The 21,298-nt window shown below is 31.3% G+C and overlaps 1 protein-coding gene across 3 annotated transcripts in view; it reads right to left on the reverse strand.

The window, feature by feature from the left end:
- LOC126881725 (NADPH--cytochrome P450 reductase) overlaps nucleotides 1-21,298 on the reverse strand; it is a 217,556-nt gene that overhangs the window by 95,631 nt on the left and 100,627 nt on the right. For all 3 annotated transcript variants that reach the window (XM_050646180.1, XM_050646178.1, XM_050646179.1), the window contains exon 2: nucleotides 529-713. In XM_050646180.1, the coding sequence (XP_050502137.1) occupies nucleotides 529-704 (176 nt within the window). In that variant the 5' untranslated portion in view covers nucleotides 705-713. The remainder of the gene's footprint in view (nucleotides 1-528; nucleotides 714-21,298) is intronic.

The raw sequence follows: 21,298 nt of genomic DNA on the forward strand, positions 1-21,298 counted from the left end.
TAGTCCCACCACTGACGTGCACAGCTACAAAATACCACTTCTGCTGGGGGTCCACCAAAACCAGTAAATTTTTTAAAGTTTTCTACGAGAAAAAGTAGTTTGGGAACCCCTGCACTAGAATCAATTATGGACTAGACAAGAGGTGAGGCGATGGAACGATGTGAAGGCTTTATGCCAAAATAGGATTCGATGGCGCGTTTTAACCGATGCTCTAAGCTCCACTAACATGTGATTTGTCTTTAAAAGGACAACCATGTCCCACTATGGCAATACAATTCTCGTGTTTGTGGCTCCATAGTAAATTATGAGAGAAAACCCAGGAAAAAACCTCATAATATTATCCCGACTTAGTAATTATTTAGTGTTACGTTTAATTTACACTCAATATTAACATCAAACTTTAATTTTATATGTATCCGCTTTAAAATCATATTTATGATTTTAAAATGCCTAAAACTAAAACAGGTTTCGTGCAGCTAAGAATTTGAAGAGATCATAGTGACAAAGACTACAAAGTACTGTACTTACTGTATTGAATATGATCTACCATTTGCTATCGTTTTGGTTTTCTTATGTTTATTGACGAGATACCAACTAATTCCTCCTACGATGAGTGCTAATAAAACTATGTCTAGGGTGCCGAAGAGGCTCTCACTCGCCTCTGGTATCTGTTGGGTACCAATGTTGGCTTCTGCTTCGCTCATTATTGTGCCCTGTAACAAATCGAACACAAATTAGAGAATCAAAATTGCTGTTTTAGGGGAGTGCACATCACTTCGGAAAAAATCAAACAAGATAGAACTTTTTGTAATTTCATTAAGAAATGTTTAATAAACAACATATCAAAAAGTTCTAAAGTGGGTGCTTCATATTTTATTAAACAAATGAACTACGAAGTTTGATGTTTTTTTAAATTACTCCGAAAATATAAATTTTAGACTGACTTGACCATTGAAAAATTCAGAAAATTTTACAAAAAAAACCTTATATAAAGAATTTTCTAAAATTAAATCTGTATCTTCTATAATTTTTTATTTATAACGCTTAAGTCACCCTTCTCACAAACATTGGCGCACTGTAAACTAGCGTACGGCGAAGTGCACGGTTGAATTATTTTAATGTAATTCCTTAACTAATAGATCAAATGAAATTTTACAAATTAAACCTAAAAGAAGAATAATTAAGCTATCTTATGGTTATAATAAAAAGAAATAAAATGTATGGGCATAAGTACGGTGGGGGCGGAAAGTGACTCTTACATGAATTTTGTTTAAAAATTATTTAAAAATGTGTAACTAATACAATTATTCTTATAAAACCCTCAATTTTGCACAACTTACTTTTCAATTCAAGCATCGTACTAAATGATGTTTCATTCAAAAAAATCTCAACAATTTAATTCAAATGATATGACGTCTTAAAAAATGTAATTTTTGAAATCTTCGTAGTATTATAGAATTACCACCATTTTAAGAAGGTATTACTCAAGTTTGAACAGATCTATTACAGTTTTATAAGTGTTTTTTTAAAGCTTAGGATGTAATCTTTAAAATGCACTAAATTATTTTACTTTAGAAATGAAATAGACTATTTCTTTTTGAGAAAATTAAGAAAGATAACAAAAATGTAATATAAAAACCGAAAATTACCAGCTAAAAAAATATTTATATAAAGTGATCAAAACTTTTTCTGTAAAAATTACCTAAAATACATTTAATAATAAACTTCAATAATAATAAATGTTCAGCAAAAAAAAATTTTTAGCTCTTATACAGTATGTCTGCATAAATTGGAACCTATTGATTACTTTTTTATTATCAGTTTTACGAAAAAAAGTTATTCTTTATAAAGTACTCTGCATCGTATACAGCGTGTCTACTTGAGTTGGAAACATATGGGAAACTTTTTTATTATTAATTTTACGAAAAAAAGTTATTCTTTATAAAAAGTTCTGCATGCCCCAAAACCTAAGATTCAATCATCAGATATCAAATTTTCTGAATATTATACGAGGTATGTCAAAAAATATGAACTTCGTTCAAGAGTAAAGTACCTTTATTTCTCTCAATATCGAAAATGCTTATTCTGAAAAGTTGTTTGGAAATAAAAACTAAGCTCAAATATGCAATTACATGCTTCTAATTGGAAAAAAATATTTTCCAAATTTTTCTCAAATTTATTGATACTAACTTCGTTTTGATTCATTACACATACGATAACTCTTTTATTATTACTTTTACGAAAAAAAGGTATTCTTTATAAAAAGCTCTGTAGGTCATAAGGCCGAAGATGCAACCAACAGATATCACATTTTATTAATTTTATACGAGTTATGTCAAAAAATATGAATTTCACTCAAGAGTAAAGTACCTTTATTTTTCACAATATTGAAAACAGTTATTAAAAAAGTTGTTTAGAACTAAAAACTATGTGTCAATATGCAATTACATCCTTCTAATTGAAATACTGTGAAATATAAAGGTGCTATAATATTGAGCGAATTTCATATTTTTTGACACACCTCGTATAAAATTAATAAAAGTTGATATATCATGGTTGTGTCTTAGATTTTAGACCATGCAAAGCTTTTTACGAAGAATAACTTTTTTTCGTAAAATGAATAATAAACGAGTTATCATATTTGTAATAATTAAAAACAATGTTGGGTATCCTTAAATTTGAGAAATTTTTTTTTTTTTCAATAAGAAGCATGTAATTGCATATTTGATCTTAGTTTTTAATTCCAAACAACTTTTTATCATAAGAATTTTCGATATTGAGAGAAATAAAGGTACTTTACCCTTGACCGAAATTCATATTTTTTGACATACCTCGTATAATATTCAGAAAATTTGATATCTGATGATTGAATCTTAGGTTTTGGGGCATGCAGAACTTTTTATAAAGAATAACTTTTTTTCGTAAAATTAATAATAAAAAAGTTTCCCATATGTTTCCAACTCAAGTAGACACGCTGTATAATCTAAGATGCAATCATCAATAAATATCAAATTTATTGGTTTTTATACGAGGTATGTCAAAAAATATGAATTTCACTCAAGAGTAAAGTATGGTTAAATTTTACAATATCGAAAATTTTTATTAAGAAAAGTTGTTTGGAATTAAAAAATTTGTTTTAGTGTTCAATTACATCCTTCTAATTAAAATATTGTGAATAATAAAGGCCTTAACTCTTAACAAAAATTCATATTTTTTACATACCTGGTATAAAATTAAAAAAGTTTAATATCTGATGGTTGTATCTTAGATTTTAGACCAGGGAGAGTATTTTATGAAGAATTACTTTTTTTCGTAAAAGTGATAATAAAATAGTTATCATAATTGTAATAAAATGATGATAAGTATCCGTAATTTGAGAAAAAATTGAAAAAAATTTTTCGATTAGAATAATGTAATTGTATATTTAAACATAGTTTTTAATTTCAAACAACTTTTCATAATAGCATTTTTTGATATTTATTGATAAAGGTACTTTACTCCTTAACGAAATTTATATTTTTAACATAATTCGTATAAAATTGATAAAATTTGATATCTGATGGTTGAGTTTTAGATTTTTGACTATCCAGAGCATTTTATGAAAAATAACTTTTTTTCGTAAAATTGATAATAAAAAAGTTTTCCATGTGGTTCCTAGCTACGCAGACATACTGTATAAGAGCTTCTGTATAAGAATTTTCAAATTGCAATGCCATATTCGGATTCAGCATAATCAAAAACAAAATAGAAACATATTTGATCAAAGTAAAATGATGAATTCAACGATATTTTTAAAATTATTAATACAAAGCAATTGTTATTGTTTAAACAATTAATAAACAATTAGCGGCCAAATCTTCGAGTAGAACTTTTTACTTTAACATGTATATAAACTAACAAAAAAGTTTTAGAAAAATATAAGCTTGTTTGAATTTTTCCGAAACAATGCATGTTTTCGTATACAGTACGTAAATCGTTCAGCTGGACATAGGGAACATACACTGTATATATTTTGATACATAAATACATACATTGTATTATATTGAGCTCATTGTGGCAACTGAGCTCTCTCGATGACATTTTGGTTGTTAGCATTAAGGGGCATTAACCTAAAAATTGATAAGTCATTTCGGCTGACATAAATAAACGTCAAAATATGACAATAATGCAGTAGCTAAATATTTTTGGCCCAAGGGAATGGGAAATATGTTTAGCTTCGAAATTGGTTTTTAAAATAATAGATAGTATTTTAAAAAGTAAAGTAAAATTATTAACTCATTAATCATAAACTTTGTTTTTGATCTATTTATGGACAGCCTTGCTTTAACACTCACTCATTGTATTCATTCTAACAGCTCTATTGCACCAAAAACTCGTACTCAAACAGAAGCTTCAACTAACACAGGTTAGCGCAGTTGCCACAATTCTCTCAATGTATATTCCCTATGTCCAGCTGTACGATTTACGTACTGTATAATATCATAAGAGAGAAAATTTTGCCGGCAATATTTTCGACTGGTATGAAAGTTCGTTGCCTGGCAATTTTCGCGAATTAAATTTTGAGTTAAATCACGAGACGTCAGTCGAGTGATTTTGTCAAAATTTCATAAGCGAAAATTACCAAAAGGCAACGAACTTGAATGAAACCAGGAGAAAATTTTGCCGGTAAATAATTTTCTCTCGAATGATATTCGACAAGACTATTTTACGAGACAATTAATGCACCATATCAACGAAATATAATCTTTATTTATTTGTTATTACCAGACACTTTCGTGACGGATCTGTCATAATTTTGTCGCTGAGAAATCACGTTGCTAATGAGTTTTGTCAGTAGGAAACGATGTGTTGCTATGACGTTTTATCAGTTAAAAACAGTCTAGTGAAATAGTCGTTCTAATTGCACTCCCCTAAAATGCATGTTTGTTTGTATATATTTGTTTTCTTTATTATTATCATACAGTGAGCACGTAAAGGTTGGAATAAATTCATTTTCTCGAGAATGGATGATTTTAAAAAAATATCCCGAAACAGGTCAATTTTTATTTTTAAATTGGGACTTTTTGGCATATGTATCATACTAGTGACGTCATCCATCTGGGCGTGATGACGTCATCTATAACTTTTGTAAATGAGAATAGGGGTCGTGTGATAGCTCATTTGAAAGGTAATTCAATTCTCTATTCAATAATATACACATTAACATAATTATTTATACAGATTGTCCAAAAAAAATTTTTTAATTAAATTTATTGACATAAAAAGAAGAATGTGTGTAATTTATTTAACTTAAAATACATTTTACTGCTATCAGAAAATAGGAAATAATGTATATTTGACAAATAAATATTGTTTTTTTGCTAAAATTCAATACTAAAGCCACCACCCACCTTCCTCTTGACAGTTTGAACATTTAATTTAAGCGAAAAGCAACGATTATTTTTCAAATTAACATTTTTTTCTGTTTTCTGAGAGCAGTAAAATGTATTGTGGACTAAATAAATTACATGCATTCTTCTTTGTTTGTCAATAAATTTAATTTAAAAAATTTCTTTTGGACACCTTGTACAAATAATTATATAAATGTTTATATTACTGAATAGATAATTAAATTACCTTTCAAAAGAGCTATCACACGACCCCTATTCCCATTTAAAAAAATCATCGATGACGTCATCACGCCCAGATGGGTGACGTCACTAGTATGATGTGTATGCCAAAAAGTCGTAATTTAAAAATAAAAATTGACCTGTTTCAGGATTTTTTTCCAAAATCGTCCATTTTCCAGAAAATGAATTTATTCCAACCTTTACGTGTTCACTGTATATCTGTTCACTATATTATACATTGAATATTAGTGGAGACATAATACATATCTGCCTAACTCCCTTCCTGATTTCAATTTCTGGACTGGGTTCGTTATCTATTACAATGTGTGCTCTTTGATTCCAGTTAAGGTTTGTTATTATTGTATATGTTTTTTGTCTTTAGAATTTGGACTAATTTTCTTCTTCTTCTAATGGCGCTATAACCCTTTGTGAGTCTTGTCCTGCCACTGCCTGATGTTCATGGTTTTAATATCCAACTCTACGTCCTCTATCCATCATTTACATGTCCTTCTTCTTGTTCTATTTCCTTGGGGCTTCCATCTCTGGATTACTTTTACAGCTCGATTATCTGACATTCTTTCTAGGTGACCAAGCCAGTTTAGTCTTTGTGCCTTTACAAATCTAACAATATCTGCATTAGTTCATCCAGCTCGTGGTTCATTTTAATTCTCCACGAAGCATGGGTTGGGCCAAATATCTTCCTTAGTATTTTGCGCTCAAATATTCTCAGTTGATTTGCATCAGTGGTTGAGAGGGTCCACGTATCACATCCATATTTATGTGAAACGAATTTGGACTAATATATTATGTATTAAATTAGTAATAATAATTAATAAAGAAACATCTAACAAATAAAAGTGATGCATTGATACACACTAAATAAATAATGACTAAGATTAATTATAAGAATAAGAATGGAATTGCATACCGTGCATACGACGATTCTAACGAAATATATAATTTATAATAGTTCTATCAACTAAATGAATCATTTAAAAAATATTAAAATAATTTTCAAAGCATGTGCTTGATTGATCATATTTTCATAGTAACATTGATAAGATTCACTTAGGTAATAAAAATAACTAAATGCAGTAAGTTTGCATTAATATGTGATGAGTGCGCTAATAAGCGTGAAAATAACGCAAAAGACGGAAAACATAATACGTTGTGAAATAAAAAGGAATAGAGGTAGTAGAGGTGAAAAATTATCAATAAAAACCTATAAATTTACATTATATTGATAGTTTCTCATCTTTAACCCTTAAACGCCCAACCTTTTTTAGGTTCCATGTACGCCCAAGGGTGGGTAAAAAATGTCCACCTCGAAAATAGCTAATATATTTATTGAGAGTTGTTGGAAATGGATTAAATTTAAGAATCTTATGCTTCATAAACACAGCATTGTCTAAAATATTAATATAAACAATTTACAAACCTTACAACAAAATTACAAAGTACATCAAAATTAGCATACTAGTAAAAGCCAGTAAGTCAGATTTGTCGGTTTTCTCCATATTCTTCCTTTCAACCCCCTCATTGGCGGATAATTGTGTAGATTATGTAATTATACGTCGATAATTATATGGATTATCTTCCTACCAACGAGAAATTATATAGAAACCTTTAGTAACAAGTTTTACCAAGGGTGTACTTGTTATGCCCACCCATATTTAACTCAAGATGCTACTTTTATTTTCAAAAATATCGGTAGGGCCAAATTAACATTCGATAAAGAGCTGTCTTTTTAACAATAAATAATTTTTTAAAAATTTTTAAACACGTAATAAATATGTTACAAGGGATTACGCATTAGGTGGACATTTTTTACTCACCCTTGGGCGTTTAAGGGTTAAACCTATCGGAGTAAACTGTTACAGGAAAATTTTATAAAATTCTTCTGTCAGAGTGGCAGTTACCAAACTCCTCCGATACGTCTCAAGGTGGGAAACTATCAACATAATGTAAATTTATACGTCTCTATTGATAATTTCTCACCTCTACTAGTTCCTTCTCTTTTTATTTCACAATGTAATATGTTTTCCGTCTTTTGCGTTATTTTGCCGGTTATCGTTGACAAGTCGCGTCCCCAAGCCGTCAGTCTTATTTAAGCAGAAATCTGTGAATTTTGGTCATTCCTGAGTTAAACTTTGTTACAGTAAGTTGCGTTGTTTGAGTCATGTGGTGAACGTTAGTTGTTTTGTGATGGACCAGCCTGGACTAGTCTGGTAAGTCGTTAAAAACCCTTTTTCTTCATAGAACACTCGCTGTGAATAATTCATTTTGTTCACAGGGCTGATCCCAAGTCCCAGCTGTGAATGTGGCCAAAGCTATTCTTTGTCGCTCCTTTTATTTCGACTTTGCCGCTGGGTATAATATGACCTGGCCTAGATAAGGAATGCCTGTAAGGGCATCCCCTACATCTGTTTCACGTAAGTTACGCATTCTTATTTAGAGATATCTTCTCGCGTGTCCAGAGCAAGGACCTTTTTTGTGTTCTTCCGTGAAATAAGTTCAGTGATCTAAAGTTTTCGCTCAGTTTGTGATAGTGATATTCTGAAAAGTAGGTCATGCTTTTAGTATGAAGTTTATGTCATTATTGATTATTTTTTTAAATGGGTGACCATTTAAACTGTAAACATTTACATTATGTAGATATTTTTCTGAGTATTATTAGAGTGTTATTGAGTATTATTAGATATGTATATATATAAACAAAGAGCTCTTTCTTTTTTTGTTGTAAGTGAACGGTAAGAATTTTAAGTTTTATTTAGAGTATCGACTTTTTATTTTTTTGGGTAACTATTCAGTTTATTTTTTTTTTGTTGTAAATAAGAGTTATTATTCGTTCACTTACATTTTACATTTCGTATTTTTTGAGTTTTGCGGTGTTGGTGAATATACCAATTTATATGCAGTGATAATAATTATTACATTCGATAGTTATTATGTCGTCAACTTTTGTTTTACAGATTAACTGTTTAGGTATTTTTTTTTTGGTTTCTTAATTTTGCTGTTGGCGATCTTACACTGCATATTATGTACGTATTGTGTAAATATTGAGATTTCGTTTTGAGAATTTTAATAAATGTTTTATTAAAGTGTACGATGTCGCTTTTGAATTAATTATTGTTTACAGCTCAAGACTAGAATATTATTGTGTTGTTGTAGAAGCGTTGCTAATTTTTCTTTTGTAGCATTAAGTGTCGTAGTAGAATTACTAATTTCTCTGTTGCGTTACGTATCGTTAATTGTTCCTTTGAGTATTTATTGGTCAAAATACCTGGCGCCCTCTCTTTTTTAGTTTACTTATTCAGTATTTACGTTTTCTTAGAGTCCATGAGTCAAACCATCAGTTAATGTTATCTATTTACCTTTTGTCTATCGTTGTTTCATTAGCTCTATTCGCATATCATCATTTATTCATCTAACATCTATCATTGTAACAGAAGCCCAACCCAAAGAACCATGCCCACATCTCTTCCAACTGAGTAACGTGGCCTTTGTTTCGTCAATGTAAACGATTGGACCTTTCCATCTTCGGTCATTCCTTATTCCATCTAAGGATAATGTCGTCCTGGTCCTTCTGGTTCAGCCTTCATGCCCTCTTGTCCATCCGATAGTTATAATATTAACTATGGTTTACTGTAAGAGGCCGAAATCATTAGACCGAACTCATTAGACCGAAAAGCACTTTACCGAAACCTCCCTAGACTGAACAGTAGAAGACCGAAAAGCATTAGGTACATAATACAGGGTACTCAAACAGGATTGTACTCTGAGCAAGGGTAACATCAAACTCCCTTCACTCTTTATCCAGGACTGGCAGCACAAAGTACTGGCGAGTTTAGAGGTTGTGTTTTTTGCTTTGTTTTTTGTTTTTATGTAATTACAACTAAATGTTATTTGGATGGTTATTAGAAACAGTTAAATGGTGTTAACGTCACTCTACCCTTAATTTATTTTTACCTACCTACTAATTTGTTTAACGGATGAAAATTATATCAGACTGTACAGAGTAACAATTTACACAGTCTATATAAAAACTAATACAAAAAACACAATAAACAAAAAGACAGATATACAAAATCTTAGCAATTTACTGCAATCTTTTTGAAGTTATACTTCTTTACGATCGAGGGTGAAATTTTATACCTCCCTGGCGCATGCGCAGACAGACACTATGTAGTTCGTTACTAATCTTTTAAATTACGTACGTATCAGCGCAAATAAGTCATTAAAAGAATATATTAGTGTTTTTAGTAAATGTATTATTTATTATAATTTTTGTGTCTTTGGATTTGTCTTCCTCGGGAATAAAATATTTTATAATAATAGTAAGTATATTTACTTTAAATTTTAAAGTACTTTTATACCTCATTTGGTCTATTAGATTTGTCAAAATGTATGAGAAACCTTGTAAGCTGTCAAAGCAAATGGAGTTTAGCTCGATGGTAGCGCGTTCGACCGGAGATCGAGAGGTCCCTGGTTCGAATCCGTGTGTTATCTAACTTTTTTTTTATTTTAGTATTGTTTTAATAAAAATTTTTGGAAAGTAGTAAGTAAAAATTAGTTTAATCTTTAAATACAAATAACCTGTTGAATGTATATTTATTTCGTTGAAATCATATAATAGAAGTATAACTTCTTACGTGCGTACAAAGTACACACACATTCTTTTTTTAATTTATTTACCATTTCGGTCCAAGTGCTTTTCGGTCCAATCAGTTCGGTCTACTGCTTTCGGTCTAATGATTTCGGTCTAATTGTCGTGTACCATTAACTAAGGCAGTAAATCAAAATTCAAAAATGATTTTTAACTTGAAATACCTCAGTTACATACTCTTTTCTTCTTTAAACATCATTCAGGCCCTTACCGTATGCGCGCCAATGATGAATATAAAATTATTAATTTATGCGCATTTAAAAATGCGCAATAACTATCTCTTAATCCATCAAATTTCATTTGCATAATATATCAACTGGTTTTAAAGCAATAAATAAATCGTCATTTTGTAAGAAAAATTTCAACACTGGTTTATATAGCTTATACAAGAAATAAAAATTATTGATAGAATATCCTCAATCTGAAAATCTCATTTTAAATCTACAAAGATAACTTATTGTTCCCCTTCCACTTCGTTTATTGGCTTGCATACAAGTGCATCTGCCAGATACTTATTGTTTGTAATCGTACACATTTCTAGCATTTAATTTACAATTTAACACAATAATTGATGCTTAAAAGATGCAAATCTTTATTTTTTTCATTGATTTCATTTCTCTCAAACTTAATTTAGACAGTTTAAAATAAAAACGGTCTTGTCTGATACAAGTTTTATCAAAAATCTTGCACTCACTCTTTCCTTGGTTGATTAGTTGAGGGATTGCGTATTTTTCCCCTATCAGGATATGGCTCATGTATCCAATTTTTCGTACCTTGATCAAGTTGAGCAATTCTCGTATCAGTATTTGCTCTTCTCAAAACCTACTAGTTTCTCACCCTATCTATCCATGGTATGCAGAACATTTTCTGCAAGATACAAATTTCGAAGGCCTCCAACTTCTAATGGAAGATATTTTCAACGTCCATATTTCCATGCCGTATAACAATATAGACCATACAGAGCATTTAACCATTCTATAACGGAGATTGAAGGAAATACTATTATTGCGGTTACAAAGTAGCGGTTTAAATTTAATAAAAGCTTGTCCTGCTTGTTCGATGCGGTATTTTATTTCTTGTTGAGTATCACATTGGTCATTCACCATCATTCCCAATACAAGTATTTGAATGCTTTCACTTGCTCGATTAAAGCATTATCTACTTGCAGTTGTACCCTTCAAAGTGCGCCCTTTCTTATTGCTATGCATTTAGTTGCAACAAAGTGATTGTTTATAATCTAAGTACAAATCTCTAGCATTTAATTTACAAATTAACACAATTATTGATACTTAAAAGATGCAAATCTTTATAATTTTTTCATTGATTTCATTATTTTTAACTTAAATTAGAGATTTTAAAAATAAAAACGATCTCGTCTGATAAAAATTTTATCAAAATTTGAATACATATTACTTAGTGATAATCAGACAAGATATTAATTGTGTCGTCGTTATAAAGTATCAAGGTAAAATGTCAAAGTACACGTATTAAAATTATCTAAAAAAAACATTCAACTGCTGAACAACTCGCAAAAATATACTTATAGAAAAATTAGATTGTAGACGAGTAGAAAGTTGTTATCAAAATAGTAAAAAAACAAATCAAGCAAAATCATTAACAAATGGAATACACGCAGACTCATCGTACCAGTTCATAATCAACATAGAGAACTATGTTCATGGAAGAGGATGATTGCGTACAAAGTAATGTACCCAGTGAACATAAGAACAAGAAAAAATACACAGACCCAAACTTATATGGAATCACCATGTATTTTTTATTTCTTTTGAAAAACTTGTTATTGTTGCGAAGAATAAAGGTTTTTATTGAAAATAAACAAATCGATAAAACAATCAGATAGTACAGCTCGGTACGGTATCTTCTTCTTTAAGTGCCATCTCCGCGGCGGAGGTCGGCAATCATCATAGCTATTCGTATTTTAGAGATGGCTGCTCTGAAAAGTTCATTTGATGTACATCCGTACCACTCTCTCAGGTTGCGCAGCCACGATATTCTGCGTCTCCCTATGCTTCTTTTCCTTGAATCTTTCCCGGCATAATCAGTTGGACCAAGTATCTCTCTCCACGTGTAATATGTCCGAGATATTCCAATTTTCTTGTTTTGATGGTATTTAGGATTCCATTTCTTTATTCATCCTTCTCAGAACCTCTTTGTTTGTAACGTGTTCTGTCCACGATATTTTCAGAATTCTTCTGTACACGCACAGCTCGAATGATTCTAGTTTTTTCATTGATGCAGCATTCAAGGTCCAAGCTTCCATTCCATAAAACAGAGTCGAGAAAACGTAGCACCTAGCCAACCTAACTCTTAGCTCCAACTTCAAATCTCTTGTGCAGAGCACTTTCCTGATTTTGTTAAAATTTGCTCTAGCCTTTTCTATCCTGATTTTGATTTCCTGTAAGTAATCTCCTGTGGAGTTGATCATTGTTCCAAGGTATGCATATTGATCGACTCGTTCGATATTGGATCCGTTTAAGACGAGATTTTCGTTATTTCTTTGAGTTTTCGATATGCTCATAAACTTTGTCTTCTTGACATTCATTGTTAGCCTGTATTCTTCTCCAAACTCTGCTATTCTGGTCACCAGCCTCTGAAGATCCCCAATATTTTCAGCTAAGATGACAGTGTCATCCGCATATCTAATGTTGTTAATGGGAACTCCATTTACCCTTATTCCAGCTGTTTCACCCTCAAGAGCTTTTTTCAAGATCTCTTCCGAGTAGGCATTAAAAAGAACCGGCGACAACACGCATCCCTGTCTCACTCCACGTCTGATTTCAATTTCCTCTGACAGCTGATCGTTAACACGTACTTTTGCTCGTTGCTTATAGTATAAATTCGATATAATCCTGAGGTCATTGTAGTCCAGCTTCTTTGATTCCAGGACATGCATTAATTGTTCATGTCGTACTTTGTCGAATGCTTTATTATAGTCAATAAAACACGCATATATATCTTGATTGACGTCCAGGCACCTTTGTATAAGTATGTTAAGTGAAAAAAGAGCTTCACGAGTTCCCAGGCCTTTGCGAAACCCAAATTGCGTATCATTAATGTCTATGTCTAGTTTATGATATATTCGGTTATGGATGACTTTCAGTAGCAACTTTAGCACATGGGACATCAAACTAATGGTGCGGTAGTCGCCGCATTCTCTTGCGTTTTTCTTTTTAGGGAGGCAAATAAAGATCGACGCCAACCATTCTTTGGGTAATGTGCCTGAGCTATAAATTTTGTTCAAGAGTACCACTAAAACATCAATATGCTGCTCATCTATAATTACGGTACGGTATAGGTTATTATTTGCTTGAGTTGCAAATTGAACGAAAATAAATAAACTAACTTTTGCGTCCAAAAACGAAAATATGCTTCATGTGGGGTTATATAACTTAAAACGGGGAAAGATATTGGTCTTGTGGAGAAAGTAATGTTCTCAGAGGGACATAGCTGTAGAGCTAGGCGTAACACAGGGCGTTCTGTCAAAACCTATGCTAGGTAACAGCAACTAGAAAAGCTTAAAAATAAAGCAAGGGAAAGTCGCCAAAAAGTAAAAACGGCTTGCCACGATCGTTTAATTGTCCAATCAGCTGGAAAACACCCAACCATTTCTCACCTGCAGCTCAAACGGCAGCTTTTGGAAGCTACAGGTGTAACTTTTTCGGTTGAAACGATAAGAAGAAGAGTTCGTGCCAAGAAGTATACAGCAGGAGACAGTTACGAGCTCCCGAGTTATCCAGGCAGCACAAGATTGGTCGCCTAAATTGGTGTCTTCACCACCAAAACTGGAACATTGGGAATTGACAAAATGTGCTATTTTCAGAAAAAGTCAGGGTTGGTTTAAAGTCAGATGACCCACGAAATCGTGTACTTAGAGGTCGAAGAAGACAATCAAGAAAGAAAACTGTCAGATCTATTCACAAATATACAAGGGGAAGTATACTGTTCTGGAGAGGAATTGTGATCCGTAAAAAAACTTCTTTAGTTTTCATCCAATCAACTTTAACTGCTCACAGGTATGTTGATAACCTGTAGTTAGGCTCTGGAGAGATGCAACAGGAGAAAATTTAATTTTCATGCATGATAATGGACCTGCATATACATATACATGTATACCATTAGAGTGACTAGAGACATAATTGAAGCAGAAGTTATCCCTTATTTGGAGTGGACGGCTTGCTCACCCGAGCTTAACCCTATAGAGTATTTGTGATATATGCTTAAAAGAAAAATTAGAGCTCGCCGGGATAATCCACAAAACACCGCACGGCTAGTACAAGCTGCTCTTAAAGGATGGAGCAACCTACCACAACAAAATGTTGATAATTTGATTAGGAGCGTGCCCACGCAAACTGAAGCTTGCATAAGGACTAGATGTGATAACACTGACTACCAAAAAAAAATTAAAAAAAAATAAAAACAATTTAAACATTATTAGTTTTACATTGAAATTTTTTATTCTATTGACTTTAAAACAACTGGTTTTAATTTGTTTGTTAAATACTTTATTGTTTTATTTAATTGTTACGTATTTATTATTAATTAATTGTTATTAAATTGCTTTAAAATAAATTACGTTTGACTTCGTGCGTTCGTTTTTTTTTAAATTCGCACGAAATAATAAGAAATATCAGATGATTCCATAAAGTTTGGGTGTGTGTATAAATAGAAATCAAATAAATAGTACATTCTTTCACGGTTTTTGCTGTAAATTTTAAAGAACCGATTGGATTGCCATGAAATTTGGCATACGCATAGCTAACATGAACATGTCAAAGAAAAAAAGTGATATGGTGCCGATGTGTGCTTTTGCCCTGGGGGTGGGTTTCACCCCAGGTGAAAAAATATATGTCCAAGATAAGTCCCGAAATGGATAAACTGACTAATTTTAAGCAACTTTTGTTCTATAGAGTTTTTTCACCAAATCAATACTTTTCGAGTTATTTGCAAGTGAATATGTTCATTTTTCAACAAAATAACCACGTTTTTAGACGGTTTTTCGCAAATAACTCAAAACGTAAGCATTTTGTCGGAAAAAATATTCTTAGCAAAATTATAGCCTATCAAAAAGTGAAAAAAACGGTGTATATATTAGGTCTCTATACCTAGCAAAAGCAGAGTTATAGCTAATGAAAAATAGGTTCATATTCGAAAAATTCCAAATAGAATAATTCAATGTGAAATATCCAAATAATGAAGGGGAAAACACATTTCAACGTTTTTAAAATGTTTAAAAAAAGCTTTATTTCTGTTTTTATAAAAAAAATCTAGCATCAAATGTAAGCAAGTTACTCTCAAAATAAAGTTGGTCCCTTTTGTTTTGAAAAAACAAAAATCAGGATGATCACCCCCCAATTAGCAACTTAAATGAAATTAATCGTTACACCTTCACAAGTTACTTTACTTAAGTTGTGTTTATATGATCTGTAAGTTTCATCGATTCAAAGTGTATTAAAAAATAACTTAAAAATTTTGTTAGAGATACCAAAAATCTTAAACAATAAAAAAAGTCAGCTTTACTTTTCTAAATATTTTATATTTTTTGTTTTTCTGTAAGACAAAAATTGGTTTCGGTGTTTCTAAATTTACATACACTCGTGATAAGTGACTCTTTCAAATATAAGGACTTACCGATGAAACTTACAGATCATATTATTATGATCAATACGTACGCGAGTAAAAAACTTGTGAAGTGGTAACAATTAAGTTCATTTCAAATGCTAATTAGGGGGTGATTTTCCCGAAAAAGGGACCAACTTTATTTTGAGCGTAACTTGTTTACTTTTGATGCTAAAAATTTTTTTTTAAAACAAAAATAAGCATTTTTTAAACACTTTAAAAAACTTCAAATGAGTTTTCCCCGAAAAAGTGCTTCGTTTTTGGTTATGGCACGTTAAAATATTCGATTTGGAATTCACTCGCAAATAACCCGAAAAGTATTATTTTATAAATAAATAAATAAGTTTTGGTGAAAAAACTTTATAGAACAAAAGTTGCTTAGAATTAGTCATTTTATCCATTTCGAACATATATTTTTCACCCCCAAAAGGGGGTGAAACTCACCCCTAGGGCAAAAAAGCACACATCGGCACAATATCACTTTTTTTCTTTGCCTTGTTAGCTATGTGTGCAAAATTTCATGTCAATCCAAGCGGTTCTTTAAAATTTAGAGGTTTTGCAATATTTTACCTTTAAAGAACGTACTAAAAAGTCTAGTTTTTACGGTGTGACTAACTACAATGATTTCAAGAAGAAACACACATGATAGTTGGAGACAAAAGACGCCTTTGTTCAGAAAAAGATGAAAATAAAAGTACCGGATTAGAAAATAGAGAAGATAATAAAGAAAGCAACAGAAAATACAGTAGGAAAAATAAACAAAGCAAACAGTAAATATTGGTTTGATACGGAATGTACAAAAGAATTAGAAGCTAAATAGCTCGAAGACAAGCTAAAATACAAATAAATATACTGAACACAACACAAACGAGGAAGAGTTATGAAGCAGCAAAGAAAATGCAAAACAGACCTGCAGAAAAAAGAAACGAGAATACTAGGAAATAAACATTATGATAAACAAAGAGATTACGAATTTTTACAAAGATAGATACCAAATTTGGGGACCGGTATCTATAAAGATACTGATTCCGGAATCGCATCTTCTAAAGAAGTAAAGAAGGCACGCTAATAGGTGACTTACCTAGAAAAATTAGGAGGTGAGCCTCATACTTTGAGGTACTACTAAGCCCAAATGAAAATATCAATGAAATACAATCATAAACCGGACTGGAACCAAACAATAATGAGGCCGAAATAAGCGAATCAAATCAGATGATTATTAAATAATGATCATCAGATCAAAGTAATGCATGGCCGTATAAATAAAAAACTGGAAGCAGCAATAGATACAGTTTGGGTTCAGAAACGAACTAGGAACCAGAGAGACGTTATTTTTTGCTTTTAATGTGACAGGTCACGGATTCATGTATATGAATGTGAATATTTTTATACAGGGTGTTTCATTAACAATTGTCCATATAGTAACTGGAGAAACCTTAGCACAAAATATGAAGATGTAACCTAAAACACATATCAAATGTGGTTCCTTACTGAGTTACAGGGTGTTTTATCTAAAAATTTAGAAACTATTTTTGTTCAGAATTTTAAAACTGTTCGACGTATCATTTTCATACTTGGCAGAAAGTATAGGTACTGTACAAACTACTAAACTATGTTAAACAAACTTTTCTGGCTATTACCAGAGGCGTACGACGGGGGAAAGTGAATGGTTGACCCTTTCCAAATTCTACGCCACTGGCGCAATTGCTATTTTAGTTCAATTTTTGGATTTTCCAATATCTTTTATAAAAATAATATACCCTTTATTTGTAACGATAAAGTCATTAATTTTCGAGATATTTGAAGTTAAAAATGAAACGACACGGTTATTTTGATTAATGTATTGTGTCGCTTCATTTTTAATTTCAAATATCTCGAAAACTTATCATTTTGTCGTTACGAATTAAGAGTATATTATTTACATAAAAAGTATTGTAAAATCAAAAAATTACACTAAAATAGCAATTTCGTCAGTGGCGTAGAATTTGGGAAGGGTCAACCAGCTACTATTCCCTGTCGTACGCCTCTGGTAGTAGTTAGAAACGTTTATTTATCTTAATTTAGTAGGGTGTACAGTACATACACTTTCTGTCAAATATGATAAGGATACGCCAAATAGTTTTAAAGTACTGGGTACAAATAATTTTTAAATTTTAATCATAATAATATGAATCATATCGCAAATTAATTAAAATAACTGTGCCGTTTCATATTTAACTTCAAATATCTCGAAAACTAATGACTTTATCGTTACCAATGCAGAGTATATTATGTACGTAGAAAGTATTGAAGAATCTAAAAATGGTACTAAAGTAGTAATTCCTCCAGTGACGTAGAATTTGAGAAGGGTCAACCATTCACTATCCCCTGTCGTACGCCTCTGGTAGTAGCTATAAACGTTTGCTTATCACAATTTAGTAGGGTGTATAGTAGTCGCACTTTCTTCCAAGTATAAAAAGGATACGTCGAATAGTTTTAAAATGCTGATCAAAAATAGTTTTTAAATATTTAGACAAAACACCCTGTAACTCAGTAAGGAACCACATTTTATTTAAGCGTTTTAGGTTAAATATTTGTATTTTGTGCTAAGGTTTCTCCAGTTACTATATGGACAATTATTAATGAAATAATGTATATGAATGTTTTTACGTTGATTTTGAAAAAGCATTTGATAAAGTAGGGACATGCAAAATTAGTCAAATTCTAAAAACAAAAAAGACAAAAAGGACTTATAATAAAAACAAACCTTTACTGGAATTAAAGAGCACACATTGTAATAAATAACGAACCCAGTTCAGAAATTGAAATTAGGAGAAGAGTTAGGCAGGGCTGTATTCTGTCTCCATTACTATTCAATGTATATAGTGAATTCATTTTTGAAGAAGCATTACTGTATGAAAGTGAAGAAATAATAATTAACTATAGAACTATTAACAACATAAGATATGCATATGAAACAATTCTCATGCAAACAAATAAATACAAAAAAAAAGAAAACAAATATACGTTATAAAGAAAAAAAAAACACTAAAATGAAATACCTTAGCTCGACACTTGTTTTTTTTTAATTCATAAGCACTACAACAGCAGATATCACAATAATTATTAGATAGTTTGTTTGCGTTTCTGCACATTAAGTTGATTGGTGCTTTCAACATTATTCGTGTAGGATTTTTCACACACAAATGTATTATTAGATCGAGCTGGATCCGAGGAACAAAGATATCGATTTGGGCTAGTAAATTAGGACAGTCAACTCCACCATTTAATAGTTTATGCAAAAATAATATCGCAGATTGACTCCTACGCATTTCTAATGAAATAAAATTAAAACTGTCTAACAAAGCGACATAATCACAACCCCTTTGGGGATATGTTCCTGTAACTTTGAAAGTTAAAAATTTTAGATATTTTTTAACCCTTTCGATAACGTTGGAATATTTAAAATAAATAGGATTCCATATTAAAACTCCGTATTCCAAGTTGGATCTAACTAAGCTCATGTAAAGGAAAAAATAATACTTATCTAGACTTAGTAACAGTACCTAAATGACGTTATCTTTGGAAGAAATACGTCTTACAAATTTAAATTTCTGTTATATTATGTATAAAAAGTTTTAAGGGATTTCACAGATCAAACATAACAAAAAACAGATTTTTTGCTAAATTTTGTAGACTTACCATAGTTTTCGTCGAAACAGTTACCGAAAAAATACTTATTCTAGACTAGACTTACTAGTAACAGATTTATTGAAGCAAAACAGTACTATTTAAAAAATTGTAATAAAAAACATTTCTATAACAATAGAGGTTTTTTGTTTTCAAGCTACTTCTTATTGTCTATTGACCGTTGGCTGTGTGAAACATTGTATAATGTATAATGCGAAATAGTAATATTTGTAATCGCTTTACCTTTGATAATTTGAAACATTGAAACACTGTGTATTGTTTGCGTATATTAATCGGAATAACTAAAATTAGAGTCTAACTAGAGGAAACTATAGTAAGTCAAACAGTTTAACTCAAACTTGGAATACCTTCCGCTGTTTCTTGCAACGAAGACTACAGTAACTCAACTTACTATAGTTTTCGCTTGCAGGAGTGTGGGTCGTGGGTCAGTAAACTTACTAGTGCTAGTCAAAAGTCCGTACCCCCCCTAGTATCTTTTGAACGGTTATACCTATAATAGTGAAATTTGGAGGGAGGAAATAAACGGACGTAAGCTTCTTAACTAGTCATGACAGGTGACGTAATAGTGACAGATGACTTTACAGCGCCACTGTGACAGATAATTTTAAATGGGACCTTATGGCAAGTGATACCTCGTTTGAACGGTATTTAAAATACCTATTCAGTCATACTAATTTTTTTTTGGTTTAAGTTGATTTTGATTTTGGTGAATAAATTAAATAAATATAATATTGTAGTTTCGAATTTAATTCATAAAAATTCAAATGTCCGCCTATGGATTTTTTTGTCAAAAAAGTTGACGTTTTTTAATTCTCTAGTAGTTTTTACGTCAACGTCAACCTGTTTGACAAGTAATCATAGGCGGAATTTTGAATTTTTATTAATTAAATGCGAAACTACAATTTTATATTTATTTCATTTGTACATTAAAATTAGCTTAAACTCAAACAAAATTAGTATGACTGAATAGGTATTTTCAATACCTTCCAAACGAGGTATCACTTGCCATAAGGTCCCATTTAAAATTATCGGTCACAGTGGCCTTGTAACGTCATCTGTCACTATTACGTCACCTGTCATGACTAGTTAAGAAGCTTACGTCCGTTTATTTCCTCCCTCCAAATTTCACTATTATAGGTATAACCGTTCAAAAGATAAGAGGGGGGGTACGGACTTTTGACTAGCACTGTAGGTATCTACACATGCAAATGCTTTACTGGTTGCCTTAAAATTCATACCTGATTTATCATACTTTTCCATCAAATAAAGCTTAAAATAAGCTTTGAATGAATATGAATATGAATAATAATACCATTATAGTAAGTCAAATGTAACGTTTTTTGAGTTACGATAGTCTTCGTTGCATGGGTCGATTAGTTCGAGAGGTTATCAGCTGGGTCATAAATACGGTGCTAATTATTACTGTTCAAAGAGAGTATAAATATTACACGATATACTCATTCTGCGGTGATAGTATCATGAATATTTCCTTAGCATTCCCATCTGGTTTAAAGTTTTTAATTTTAAAAGTATATAAAATGTCCAAGTTGTCACTATTGTGTAGACACAATTTAGGAAGATTTTTTTGTGAAAACTTGTATTTTCAGATCTGTAGATCGAGGAGTCAAGTAAAAAATTTCCAATTTTTCAATTGTGGTTAACTCTCAATCATGTAAGGCATAAAAAATATTTATTA

This window comes from Diabrotica virgifera, chromosome 3, assembly GCF_917563875.1.
Source record: "Diabrotica virgifera virgifera chromosome 3, PGI_DIABVI_V3a".
In the NCBI taxonomy this organism is placed as follows: Eukaryota; Metazoa; Arthropoda; class Insecta; order Coleoptera; family Chrysomelidae; genus Diabrotica; species Diabrotica virgifera.